This window comes from Hemitrygon akajei, chromosome 7 (genome assembly GCF_048418815.1).
Source record: "Hemitrygon akajei chromosome 7, sHemAka1.3, whole genome shotgun sequence".
NCBI classification, from domain to species: Eukaryota; Metazoa; Chordata; class Chondrichthyes; order Myliobatiformes; family Dasyatidae; genus Hemitrygon; species Hemitrygon akajei.
The window spans coordinates 115,198,468-115,213,240 of NC_133130.1; the positions used below are offsets into that span (position 1 = coordinate 115,198,468).

General features: G+C 46.7%; 1 protein-coding gene across 6 annotated transcripts in view; it reads left to right on the forward strand.

Moving 5' to 3' along the window:
• Positions 1 to 14,773, forward strand: part of LOC140730848 (NHS-like protein 1) — a 436,201-nt gene that overhangs the window by 382,110 nt on the left and 39,318 nt on the right. For all 6 annotated transcript variants that reach the window (XM_073051802.1, XM_073051806.1, XM_073051805.1 and 3 more), the window contains exon 2: positions 5,215 to 5,367. In XM_073051802.1, coding sequence (XP_072907903.1) covers positions 5,215 to 5,367 — 153 coding nt within the window. The remainder of the gene's footprint in view (positions 1 to 5,214; positions 5,368 to 14,773) is intronic.

The window sequence follows — 14,773 nt, forward strand, 5'->3', positions numbered from 1 at the left end:
TAAACCGGAATCACTGGCATGGTATCAGTGTTACTTACAGACAGAGGAGGGAATTAAACCGGAATCACTGGCATGGTATCAGTGTTACTTACAGACAGAGGAGGGAATTAAACCGGAATCACTGGCAGGGTATCAGTGTTACTTACAGACAGAGGCAGGAATTAAACCGGAATCACTGGCATGGTATCTGTGTTACTTACAGACAGAGGAGGGAATTAAACTGGAATAACTGGCACGGTATCAGTGTTACTTACAGACAGAGGCAGGAATTAAACCGGAATCACTGGCATGGTATCAGTGTTACTTACAGACAGAGGAGGGAATTAAACCGGAATCACTGGCATGGTATCAGTGTTACTTACAGACAGAGGAGGGAATTAAACCGGAATAACTGGCACGGTATCAGTGTTACTTACAGACAGAGGAGGGAATTAAACCGGAATCACTGGCACGGTATCAGTGTTACTTACAGACAGAGGAGGGAATTAAACCGGAATCACTGGCATGGTATCAGTGTTACTTACAGACAGAGGAGGGAATTAAACTGGAATCACTGGCATGGTATCAGTGTTACTTACAGACAGAGGAGGGAATTAAACCGGAATCACTGGCAGGGTATCAGTGTTACTTACAGACAGAGGAGGGAATTAAACCGGAATAACTGGCACGGTATCAGTGTTACTTACAGACAGAGGAGGGAATTAAACCGGAATCACTGGCACGGTATCAGTGTTACTTACAGACAGAGGCAGGAATTAAACCAGAATAACTGGCATGGTATCAGTGTTACTTACAGACAGAGGAGGGAATTGAACTGGAATCACTGGCACGGTATCAGTGTTACTTACAGACAGAGGCAGGAATTAAACTGGAATCACTGGCACGGTATCAGTGTTACTTACAGAAAGAGGCAGGAATTAAACTGGAATCACTGGCACGGTATCAGTGTTACTTACAGACAGAGGGGGGAATTAAACTGGAATCACTGGCACGGTATCAGTGTTACTTACAGACAGAGGCAGGAATTAAACTGGAATCACTGGCACGGTATCAGTGTTACTTACAGAAAGAGGCAGGAATTAAACTGGAATCACTGGCACGGTATCAGTGTTACTTACAGACAGAGGGGGGAATTAAACTGGAATCACTGGCACGGTATCAGTGTTACTTACAGAAAGAGGCAGGAATTAAACTGGAATCACTGGCACGGTATCAGTGTTACTTACAGACAGAGGAGGGAATTAAACCGGAATAACTGGCACGGTATCAGTGTTACTCACAGACAGAGGAGGGAATTGAACTGGAATCACTGGCACGGTATCAGTGTTACTTACAGACAGAGGCAGGAATTAAACCGGAATAACTGGCACGGTATCAGTGTTACTTACAGACAGAGGAGGGAATTAAACCGGAATAACTGGCACGGTATCAGTGTTACTTACAGACAGAGGAGGGAATTAAACCGGAATCACTGGCACGGTATCAGTGTTACTTACAGACAGAGGAGGGAATTAAACTGGAATCACTGGCACGGTATCAGTGTTACTTACAGACAGAGGAGGGAATTAAACCGGAATAACTGGCACGGTATCAGTGTTACTTACAGACAGAGGAGGGAATTAAACCGGAATCACTGGCACGGTATCAGTGTTACTTACAGACAGAGGCAGGAATTAAACCGGAATAACTGGCACGGTATCATTGTTACTTACAGACAGAGGCAGGAATTAAACCGGAATAACTGGCACGGTATCAGTGTTACTTACAGACAGAGGCAGGAATTAAACCGGAATAACTGGCACGGTATCTGTGTTACTTACAGACAGAGGAGGGAATTAAACTGGAATAACTGGCACGGTATCAGTGTTACTTACAGACAGAGGCAGGAATTAAACCGGAATCACTGGCATGGTATCAGTGTTACTTACAGACAGAGGAGGGAATTAAACCGGAATCACTGGCATGGTATCAGTGTTACTTACAGACAGAGGAGGGAATTAAACCGGAATCACTGGCACGGTATCAGTGTTACTTACAGACAGAGGAGGGAATTAAACCGGAATCACTGGCACGGTATCAGTGTTACTTACAGACAGAGGAGGGAATTAAACCGGAATCACTGGCATGGTATCAGTGTTACTTACAGACAGAGGAGGGAATTAAACCGGAATCACTGGCATGGTATCAGTGTTACTTACAGACAGAGGAGGGAATTAAACCGGAATCACTGGCAGGGTATCAGTGTTACTTACAGACAGAGGAGGGAATTAAACCGGAATAACTGGCACGGTATCAGTGTTACTTACAGACAGAGGCAGGAATTAAACCGGAATAACTGGCATGGTATCAGTGTTACTTACAGACAGAGGAGGGAATTGAACTGGAATCACTGGCACGGTATCAGTGTTACTTACAGACAGAGGCAGGAATTAAACTGGAATCACTGGCACGGTATCAGTGTTACTTACAGAAAGAGGCAGGAATTAAACTGGAATCACTGGCACGGTATCAGTGTTACTTACAGACAGAGGGGGGAATTAAACTGGAATCACTGGCACGGTATCAGTGTTACTTACAGACAGAGGCAGGAATTAAACTGGAATCACTGGCACGGTATCAGTGTTACTTACAGAAAGAGGCAGGAATTAAACTGGAATCACTGGCACGGTATCAGTGTTACTTACAGACAGAGGGGGGAATTAAACTGGAATCACTGGCACGGTATCAGTGTTACTTACAGAAAGAGGCAGGAATTAAACTGGAATCACTGGCACGGTATCAGTGTTACTTACAGACAGAGGAGGGAATTAAACCGGAATAACTGGCACGGTATCAGTGTTACTCACAGACAGAGGAGGGAATTGAACTGGAATCACTGGCACGGTATCAGTGTTACTTACAGACAGAGGCAGGAATTAAACCGGAATAACTGGCAGGGTATCAGTGTTACTTACAGACAGAGGAGGGAATTAAACCGGAATAACTGGCACGGTATCAGTGTTACTTACAGACAGAGGAGGGAATTAAACCGGAATCACTGGCACGGTATCAGTGTTACTTACAGACAGAGGAGGGAATTAAACCGGAATCACTGGCACGGTATCAGTGTTACTTACAGACAGAGGCAGGAATTAAACCGGAATAACTGGCAGGGTATCAGTGTTACTTACAGACAGAGGAGGGAATTAAACCGGAATAACTGGCAGGGTATCAGTGTTACTTACAGACAGAGGAGGGAATTAAACCGGAATAACTGGCACGGTATCAGTGTTACTTACAGACAGAGGAGGGAATTAAACCGGAATCACTGGCACGGTATCAGTGTTACTTACAGAAAGAGGAGGGAATTAAACCGAAATCACTGGCACGGTATCATTGTTACTTACAGACAGAGGAGGGAATTAAACTGGAATCACTGGCATGGTATCAGTGTTACTTACAGACAGAGGCAGGAATTAAACCGGAATAACTGGCACGGTATCAGTGTTACTTACAGACAGAGGAGGGAATTAAACCGGAATAACTGGCACGGTATCAGTGTTACTTACAGACAGAGGAGGGAATTGAACTGGAATCACTGGCATGGTATCAGTGTTACTTACAGACAGAGGCAGGAATTAAACCGGAATAACTGGCACGGTATCAGTGTTACTTACAGACAGAGGAGGGAATTAAACTGGAATCACTGGCACGGTATCAGTGTTACTTACAGACAGAGGCAGGAATTAAACCGGAATAACTGGCAGGGTATCAGTGTTACTTACAGACAGAGGAGGGAATTAAACCGGAATAACTGGCACGGTATCAGTGTTACTTACAGACAGAGGAGGGAATTAAACCGGAATCACTGGCACGGTATCAGTGTTACTTACAGAAAGAGGAGGGAATTAAACCGAAATCACTGGCACGGTATCAGTGTTACTTACAGAAAGAGGCAGGAATTAAACCGGAATAACTGGCAGGGTATCAGTGTTACTTACAGACAGAGGAGGGAATTAAACCGGAATAACTGGCACGGTATCAGTGTTACTTACAGACAGAGGAGGGAATTAAACCGGAATCACTGGCACGGTATCAGTGTTACTTACAGAAAGAGGAGGGAATTAAACCGGAATCACTGGCACGGTATCATTGTTACTTACAGACAGAGGAGGGAATTAAACTGGAATCACTGGCATGGTATCAGTGTTACTTACAGACAGAGGCAGGAATTAAACCGGAATAACTGGCACGGTATCAGTGTTACTTACAGACAGAGGAGGGAATTAAACCGGAATCACTGGCACGGTATCAGTGTTACTTACAGACAGAGGCAGGAATTAAACTGGAATCACTGGCACGGTATCAGTGTTACTTACAGACAGAGGAGGGAATTAAACCGGAATCACTGGCACGGTATCAGTGTTACTTACAGACAGAGGCAGGAATTAAACTGGAATCACTGGCACGGTATCAGTGTTACTTACAGACAGAGGCAGGAATTAAACTGGAATCACTGGCACGGTATCAGTGTTACTTACAGACAGAGGCAGGAATTAAACTGGAATCACTGGCATGGTATCAGTGTTACTTACAGACAGAGGCAGGAATTAAACTGGAATCACTGGCACGGTATCAGTGTTACTTACAGAAAGAGGAGGGAATTAAACTGGAATCACTGGCACGGTATCAGTGTTACTTACAGACAGAGGCAGGAATTAAACCGGAATCACTGGCACGGTATCAGTGTTACTTACAGACAGAGGAGGGAATTAAACCGGAATCACTGGCACGGTATCAGTGTTACTTACAGACAGAGGCAGGAATTAAACCGGAATAACTGGCACAGTATCAGTGTTACTTACAGAAAGAGGAGGGAATTAAACCGGAATCACTGGCACGGTATCAGTGTTACTTACAGACAGAGGAGGGAATTAAACTGGAATCACTGGCACGGTATCAGTGTTACTTACAGACAGAGGAGGGAATTGAACCAGTTCTTCTTGACATACATATGTATAGAATGATTTGTCTGGATTTCACAGAGACAGAAGCTTTTCCCGGTATCCTGGTACGTGTGACATGTGACCGAGGACTTTGGCGGGGGGTGGTCGTGACCAGGGCAGTGAGCTGGTGACCCATCACCGGGGACCACGGTCAGAGCTGAGTGGGACCGATTGGAAAGTTAATACATGTCAGAGTCAGATGAGGTGACCATCTCCCTCTTGATTGCAGCTGTCTCGAACCTGGATGAAGAGAATCGTTGGACAGTCCACTACAAGGTGTCGCTTCACCAGCAGGAGAATGTGTTCCTGCCATCGACCCGATCGCCCTGCGTGGAAGACCTGCATCGGCAAGCCAAGGTTAACCTGAAAACACTGCTGCGAGGTGAGCTGATGTCCCCCCTTCTCTTACCCCTCCCTGTTGTTCCTGACAAACATCGGGCAGGAAGTACAGGAGTCCCAGGTACCGCAGCACCTGATTCAGGGACAGTCATTACCCTACAGCCAACAGGCTCCCAAACCAGCATGGATAACTTCACTCCCCTCAACTCTGAACTGAGTCTGCAACCTGCAGACTTACTTTCAGGGACTCTACAATTCACGTTCTCAGTATTGATTTTTATTTATACACTTTGTCCGCCTGAGTTTATGTATAGTTTGTCATAGACTCCATAAGATATAGGAACAGAGTTAGGCCATTTGGCCCATTGAGTCTGCTCTGCCATTTCATCATAGCTGATCCAATTTTCCTCTCAGCCCCAATCTCCTGCCTTCTCCCCTTATCCCTTCGTGTCCTGACTAATCCAGAATTCGTCAAACTCTGTCTTAAATATATATAAAGACTCGGCCTCCACAGCTGTCTGAGGCAAAGAATTCCACAGATTCACCAGTCCCTGGCTAAAGAAATACTTCTTCATCTCATTTCTTTATTTTTTCTGTAAGTGCCTGCAGGAAAATGAATTTCAAGGTAAAATATGGTAATGTATTTGTACTTTGGTAACAAATTTACTTTGAACTTTGACCTTGAACTAGCAGGAAATGGCACCAACCCATGCAGATCCCACAAGGAAGCCCTTGGAGTTCCTGCTTACCTCCCTCCAACTTTCACCTCTCTCCTCCCTCTGACCTCACCTCAACATCCTCACCCATTTTTCCTCTTTATCCTGGGACCTGCCACTGTCTCTCAGCTCCTCTCCCCTACCTCGAACCACCGGCCCATTGCCTTTCATCTCTCTCTAGTTCACCAATTTATGCCCTTGTCCCACCCCTCCCACTCTCCTCTTTTTACAGGCCATCTCCCCTCGTTACCTCTTCACTAATCACCTCCCAGCTTCTTATTTCATACTCCACACACACACTCTCTCTCTCTCTGCCACTTTGACTCCATCCCCCTCTCCCCACCTTCTTATTCTGGCTTCTGCCCCATTCCTTTCCAGTCCTGATGAAGGGTCTCAGCCTGCAACATGGACTATTTAGTCTTCTCCATTGATGCTGCCTGACCTGCCAAGTAGCCAACGTAATCAAAGTGCCCTCCTACCTTAGTCATTCTCTCCCCGTTGGGCCAGGAGGTAAAATCTCAAGACTCAGTCGCACTGTTATCAGACTCCAGAATGGGCCTCTGCTGTGCTAAGAGAACACCTGATCTGCCAGCCTACCTCAACATGGCACCTGCTCTTTATTTGCTGACCTGCATCACCCACTTGTAACTGGAACACATTATTCTGTCCTTATTTCACTATCTCACTGTGCAAAAGTCTTAGGCACATATATATGTGTTTGTAAATCTGGCAGGGGTAAAGGTTGTTGGGGATGGTGAGGGTGGAGTGCCGCTGGGGAGGGTGGGGCAGGTGGCAGAGAAGGAATGCTAGGGCCGGGTGCCCTGAGACACCAGGTAATGTAATTTGATTCCAAACAATTGGTTTATGGCTCAGTACAGAATGTCTCTCTGGTGTTTCACGGATAGAGACCCATATCAGAATCAGCTGACATGTCATGATTTTTAGGAGTTACTTCATTTCTCAGAGGGACGCATTGAGTTACAGGAAGCTCGTCAGATTGGTGACATCGGTTCCTCTGCGCGTGAGATGGTTAGGTACATCAGGGAGAGGGTGCTCCAGCAAATTTCTATAGCTGTACGGTGGGGAGCTTTCTAACTGGTTGCTCCACCATTTGGTGTGGAGGTTCCAGTGCAGAGGGTCGGTAAAAGCTGCAGAGGGTTGTAAAACCAGTCGTCGTGGGCAGTCGCCTCCCCACCATCGAGGACATCTTCAAAAGGCGGTGCCTCAGAAAGGCAGCAGCCATCATTAAAGACCCCCGTCACCCAAGACAAGACCTCTTCTCCTTGCTACCATCAAGGAGGAGATTTAGGAGCCTGAAGACACACACTCAACATTTTTAGGCACAGCATCTTTCCCCCCGCCACCAGCTTCCTGAAGGGTCCATGAATACCACCTCACTATTTTGCTGTACTGTTTTCAGGACCAGGTTTATGGTCACTGACGTATGTGATGAAATTTTATATTTAATGTTGTAACTTAGAGGAATGTTTAAGTCTTGCAGTGTATTACCACAAAACAACACATTACACGGCAAACGCCAGGTTCAGCAAGGGTTTGGCAGTGTCTTAGGCTTTAGGCTTGTGTGAAATATGAACACCATCACAGATAAGTTGATCTGACTGGCTTGTCCCTGCACGGAGAACATACTGTAATGTGATCATCTAATTGGTGAATCCTACAACCAAGCTGTTACCCATTGAAGCTGTAAAGAGCGGCATTAAAACAGAGCACAATGTGACTGCGTGCGTCTGTCAGACATTCGATTCCCTGCTGAGCCCAGACCTTCAGCTGGGAGAGTTCAGAGTGGAAATGACAATCATCTGGAGGCCGATGTTACTGAAGCTAAAATGGTGTGTGTAACTCTACCCCGGCACAGTTGGAGAGCGAGTTAGATCTGCACCTTGGATGAACACTAGGGAACTGTTATGACCCTACAGGCTCCTGAACCAACGTGGATAATTTCACTCACCCCAACACTGAACTGATTCCACAACCGATAGACTCACTTTCAATAACTCTACAACTCATGTTCTCTGTACAATTTACTTACTTCTTAAAATAATTACGTGCATGATTTGTCCTCTTGTACATTACTTGCCTGTCAGTCTTTGTTTGGAGTTATAGAGTACAGTACAGGAACTAGCTCTTTGGCCCGTCTAGTCTGTGTCAAATCATTTAAACTGCCTACTCCCATCGACCTGCACTGAGACCAAAGCTCTCCATAGCCCTCCCATCCATGTACCTATCCAAACTTCCCTTAACCGTTGAAATCAAACTCGCTCGCACCTCTTGTGCTGGCAGCTCATTCCACACTCCCACGACCCTCTGAGTGAAGAAGTTTCCCCTAACATTCCCCTTTAACTTTTCACCTTTCATCCTTAACCCATGACCTGTGGTTGTAGTCCCAGCCAGCCTCAATGGGAAACTACGTATAGTTGCTGGCTAATTCAATTGTACCCACAGGAAAATGAATCTCAGGGTAGTGTATGGTGACATACACGTACTTTGATAGTAAATTTGCTTTGAACTTTGACTGCGACACTTCCTCTGCTAGTACAGGCAGCACTGTTGCCAGGGTGGCTCAGGAACAGCCAGGCCGAGCAGTTTGGTATTGGAGTTCTTTTTACTGGAATGGGTTCATTGTTTTTATAAAGATGTCACTGAGACTGGAAGATTGCAGAGAAAATTTACAAGGATGTTGCCAAGACTTCAGGACCTGAGTTACAGAGAAAGGTTGAATAGCTTTGGACTTAATTCCCGAGACTATAGGAGAATGAGGGGAAATTTGACAGAGGGATACAAAATTATTGGTGGGGCATAGACAGGGTAAAATGCCAGCAGGCTTTTCCCACTGAGGCTGGATGAGACCAGAACGAGAGGTTATAGCTTTAGGCTGAAAGGTGAAATATTTAAGGGGAACCTGTGAGGGAATTTCTTCATTCAGAGGGTGGAGAGAATGTGGAATGAGTTACCTTCATCAAGACTCTCAGCCCGAAACGGTGACTGTAATTTTTTCCTATAGATGCTGCCCGGCCTGCTGAGTTCCTCCAGCATTTACTGTGTGTTGCTCGCATTTCCAGAATCTGCAGATTTTCTCTTATTTGTGATTGGATAAGGGGTCTTAAACTGCTCACAATACTCCAAGTACTGTCTGACAATGCCTTATGTAGCTTCAGCATTACATCCTTGTATGTGTTCTAGTCCTTTCGAAATGAGCACCTTCCTTACCACCCACTCAACCTGCAAGTTGACCTTTAGGGAATCCTGCACAAGGACTCCCAAGTCCCTCTGCACCTCTGATTTTTGAATTTTGTGCCCATTTAGAAAATAGTCTATGCCTTTATTCCTTCTGCCAAAGTGCACGACCGCCTGCTTCCCGATACTGTATTCCATCTTCCACTTCCTTTCTTATTCCCCTTCTGCAAACATGGCCACAAAGCCATCGATTCCTTCATCCAGATTATTGACATATAACATGAAAAGATATGGTCCCAACACCAACCCCAATGGCACTACCCTTGTCACTGGCAGCCAACCAGAAAAGGTCCCCTTTATCTGATTCTTTGCCTCTTGCGAGTATTTGAGTCCTTGTGTGTGCTCACAGTTTCAGTCATTGTTCTGTGGGAGTGGTGTGATGGAGGCCACAGCTCTGGGGTAGAAGCTGTTCCTCAGTCTATTTGTCCTGGATTTTAGTGTCCTGAACCTTTTGCTGGATGGCAGCGGGTCTAACAGGGAGTGGCCGGGGTGTGTGGTGTCTCTGGTTATGCTGATTGCTTTCCTCCTGAGTCTGCTGGAATAGATGGTGTCCAGTCCTGGGAGCTCCATCCTGACAATTCACTGGGCCGCCTTCACCACACGATGCAGGTCTTGTCGCTCAGCGCCTGTGCAGCTGGCCCACCACATGGTGGCGCTGTTGGTCAGGATGGTTTCAATTGTGCTTCTGTAGAAGTTAAGCAACAGCTTTTGTGGAAGTTCGGCCTGTTTCAGCTTTCTGAGGAAGAAGAGTCTTTGTTGTGCCTTTTTTCACAAGCAGCGAGGTGTTGGTGGTCCTTGTCGGCTGTTTTGACAACATAACTCCAAGGAACTTCAGGTTTTCCACACTTTCCACTACCTCTCCATGTATGGGGAGGGGGGGGGTGTACTCTGTCCTTTGATCTCCTGAAGTCAATGATCATCTCTTTTGTTTTAGAAGTGTTAAGGATCAGGTCATTGTCCTTACACCACTCCGTCAGATAATCCACCTCGAGCCTGTAGACTGTTTCGTCCTGTGGTATCATCCGCGAATTTAATTATGGAGTTGGAGGTGTAGATGGTGTGCAGTCATGTGTGAAGAGTGTGTAGAGCATAGGGCTGCCTGTTTTTGAGATGAGGGTGGTGGAGGTGTGCTTACCAACTCTGACTTGCTGTGGTCGGTCTGTGAGAAAGTCCATGACCCATGAGCACAGGGAGGAACCAAGGCCAAGAGTGTTCAGTTTGCTGACCAGTTTATGGGGGACTGTGTTAAATGCAGAACTAAAGTCCACAAATAACATCCTCACGTAAGTGTTCGGTTCCTCTAAGTGGATCAGAGCAATATGGATATCTTATGGATATCTTAATATCTTATTTAGCAGCCTCATGTGCAGCACCTCGTCAAAGACCTTCTGAAAATCCAAATGAACAACATCCACTGACTCTCTTTTGTCTATCCTGCTTGTTGTTTCCTCAAAGAAATCCAACAGGTGTATCAAGCAAGATTTCCCCTTCAGAAAACCATGCTGACTTTGGCCTATTTCATCATGTGCCTCCCAAGTATTTTAAATCCTCATCCTTAATAATAGACTCCAACATCTTCCTAACCACCGAGGTCAGACCAACTGGCCTATAAATGCCTTTCTTCTGCCTCCCTCCATTCTTAAAGAGTGGGGTGACATTTGCAATTTTCCAGGCCTCTGGAACATTCCAGAATGTATAAATTCTTGAAAAAATCATTACTAATGCCTCCACAATCTCTTCAGCTAATTCCTGAACGTGGTCCATCTACCTTCAGGCTTTTCATCGATCCAAGCACTTTCTTCTTGGTAATAGCAATGACACTCACTCACGCTATATACTCAGTGACCACTTTATTTAAAGTACAACTGTACACCTGCTCATTAATGCAAATATCTAATCAGCCAATCATGAGGTAGCAACTCGATGCATAAAAGCTTGTAGACATGGTCAAGAGATTCAATTGTTGTTCAGGCCAAACTTCAGAACAAGGAAGAACTGTGATCTAAGTGACTTTGACCGTGGAATGATTGTTGGTGCCAGATGGGGTGGGTTGAGTATCTCAGAAACAGCTGATCTCCTGGGATTTTCATTCACGACAGTCTCTAGGGTTTACGGAGAATGGTGCGAGAAACACATCCAATGACTGACTGGCAGTTCTGTGGGTGGAAGCGCCTTGCTGAAAGTTCAAAGTACATTTATTTTCAAAGTAGGTACACTTTATACACCCTTGTGATTCATCTTCTTACAGGCAACTACGAAAGAAGGAAACCCAATAGAACCCAATTAAAACAAAAGATCTAGACTTTATAGAGAAAGAAACAAGAAGAATCTAGTGAGTAGCTGTTCTGTGGGGGGAAAACGCCTTGTTGATGAGAGAGGTCAGAGGAGAACGGCCAGACTGGCTCAAGCTGACAAGAAGGCAATAATAACTTAAATAACCACACGTTACAACAGTGGTGTGCAGAAGGGCGTCTCTGAATGCACAACACATGGAACCTCGAAGTGGATGGGCTACAGCAGCAGCAGACCAGGAGCGTACCCTCCGTGGCCACTTTGTGAGATCCAGGAGGCAGAATATAACGGGAGGGGATCAGAACTGATCTACAGTCAGTAGTTTGCAACGAGTTGCCACGCTGCAGCACCATCTCCCATGACAATGAAAACGAAGTGTAAAAATTTGGGGCAGACTTGGATCCCTGCAAGTGTGACAAGTGCCTCATCTGTCCCACACCTCCTCCCTCACCCCCATTCACGGCCCTACGCCGTGCTTCAGGTGAGGTGACACTTGAGATCGGTGAACCCCCGCGGGGTCGCCGGTCCTGGCGTGGCCGCCTCTACCCCGGTGAAACCCGACGCACCTTCGCTCTCTCCGTCAGCAGCAAGGACCTCCCAGTGGCCGTCCATTTTAAATCAGCTTCCCATTCCCATACCAGTGCTTCAGTCCACGTTACAGGGGCGTAGATTGAGTGGACACCCAGAGACCTGACCCCGGGCGGGAATGGCATTTATGGAGGACGTAATGGTAATGTAAATGGAGGAAAGTGTAGGAGGGATGTCAGAGGTGGGTTCTTCACACACGGAGCGGTAAGTGCCCCGCCAGGGGTGATGGTAGAGGCAGATGCTCCACCTCTTGTTGAGGCATCTCTGTGATTCTTAGTCACACGGGTGAAAGGAGATGGAGGGCACTGTGGGAAGAAAGAGTTAAATTGATCTTGGAATAGGTTAAAAATTGGGATTTGGGTCAAAGGCCGGCTCCGTATTGTATCTGAACACAGATTATGCAACATCTTGCAGGAAAACAATGAGAACAGTGAAAGTCCATTTTAATGCAAAGCAGTTGTAGTGTTGCTGTAATGAGGCTGTGATCTGGCTGTGTAGGTAAGTTCAAGAACCAAATGGTTGAAGCTGTTCTTGAACCTGGTGTGGGACCTCAGGTTTCTGTAGCTCCCGCCCGACGGGAGCTGTAAGAAGACGGCGCGGCCCGATGGTGGGGGTCTGTGATGACAGATGCTGCCTTCTTGAGGCAGTGCAACCTGGCGACACTACCGACGGTGGGCCGGGATGTAATGGGCAGCTTCTTACGTTCGTTCACGTTTGAATTGGTATATGAGACCGTGGCACAACTAATCACAATGCATTCAATAGCAGATCGGTTGAAAATTGTTTGCGTGTTCGATGACGAGCTGATCCTCCTAACCCTGCCAAGAAAGTGAAGAAAGTAGCTCCAGGATAAAGTGGCCAAAGTCCCTGTGAAGTTTTGGAAAGGTTCGTGCAGGCAGTTGTCACAATTGCTTCAACTTAGAACAGGCTTTCAGACCAGAAAGGCCGATCATTAAAACCAATTATTGACCTTTCTCCCTCACCAACTGCAAGCTGATAACGTGATGGATTTGTGTTCTGTGATGGGTGAATTTGTCCCTACAGTTCCTCCTACACAAAGGCCATTGGGTACACCTAGCAAAACAGTCCCTCTAGCCCATTATGACCCATCTACCCTGGACGTTCTCTCTTCTGCCCCTTCCCAGAATCCTCAAAGCACATGCCACCAGGCTCGAGGACACATAGATGCAGTCTTGAGAAATGCACGCCAGCCGATGAACTTCGGTAAGGGTTTGAGGGGATTCGGTATGTCGCCAAGACTCTTGCAAGTTCCTACAGTGTTCGGTGGAGAACATTCTAACGGGTTGTATCACCGTCTGGTACTGTGTTTCAATGCAAAGGGTCGTTAGAGAGTTGTAGACCCAGCCAGCTCCGTCACAGGCACAACCGTCCCTACCTTTGAGGATATCTTCCATGATTAAGGACGCCTTGCCCTTTTCTCATTGCTACCATCAGGGGCGAGGTAGGGGAGCCTTACGGCCCTCACTAGAGACTGCTTTTCCCCCTCAGCCATCAGATTTCCGAATGATCCATCAACCCACGAACACTACCTCACCATTTGTCTTTTGCACTGTTTATTTTTTGTTAGTTGGAATAATTTTTACGTCTTGCACTGCACTGCTGTCACCTAACAGCTGGTTTCATGAATAGATCCAGTTCTGATCCTGAGTTTAATAAAGTGACCAGGTATTCCCCGCACTGCTGTTACTGAGAACTATACGTAACCCAGAAATGGATTTGGAATTAAAATTGGAATTGGTTTGTTATTGTCACGTGTACTGAGATAGAGTGAAAATCTTGTCTTTCTTTCTCTACCTATTCCCCTTCCACTCTGTATTCCCCAGCAACACCGCAACCCTGATTAACCCTAGCCTAATCACGGGGCAATCTACAATGATCAGTTAACCTACCCGCTGTGTCTTTGGACTTTGGGAGGAAACCGGAGCTCCTGGGAGAAAGCCACGCATTCCCACGGAGACCGCACGCGGAGACTCCTTACAGGGGCCGCGGAATTGAGCTCGGAGCTCCGGAATGCCTCAAGCTGTAATAGTGTCACGCTGACGGCTCTGCCACTGCGCTGCCCATACTTTTCACACCGATCAATCGAGGTAGTACAAGGTTAAACAATAACAGAAAGCAGAATAAAGTGTGAAAGCTACTGAGACAGTGCAGAGCAGGTAGGTGATGAGGTGGAGATCGTGTGTGAGACAGTCACAGTGTGGGGTTAGCACAACACTTTACAGCACCAGTGACCCGGGTTCAGTTCCCATCGCTGCCTGAAAGGGATATCGATGTTCTCCCCACGACCACTTGGGTTTCCCCCTGATGCTCTGGTTTCCTCCCACGTTCCAGAGATGGTTAGGTTAGTTGGCTGCGCGGGTTTGTTAGGCCAGAAGGGCCTGTTACTGTGCTGTATCTCTAAACAAATAAGTACGGTGACGGGGGAGTGAGCAGGCACGGGAAGAGCGGCTGCCAGCCGGCCTCACGTACTCAGTGCATGGCTCCACCCAGCGTCCCGTTCGCTCTTGGCAGCCCACAGCCCCTCAGTAGGCGGCAAATCCATCCCCACTCAGATCTGCGTTGAAGTCCGGGCCACCT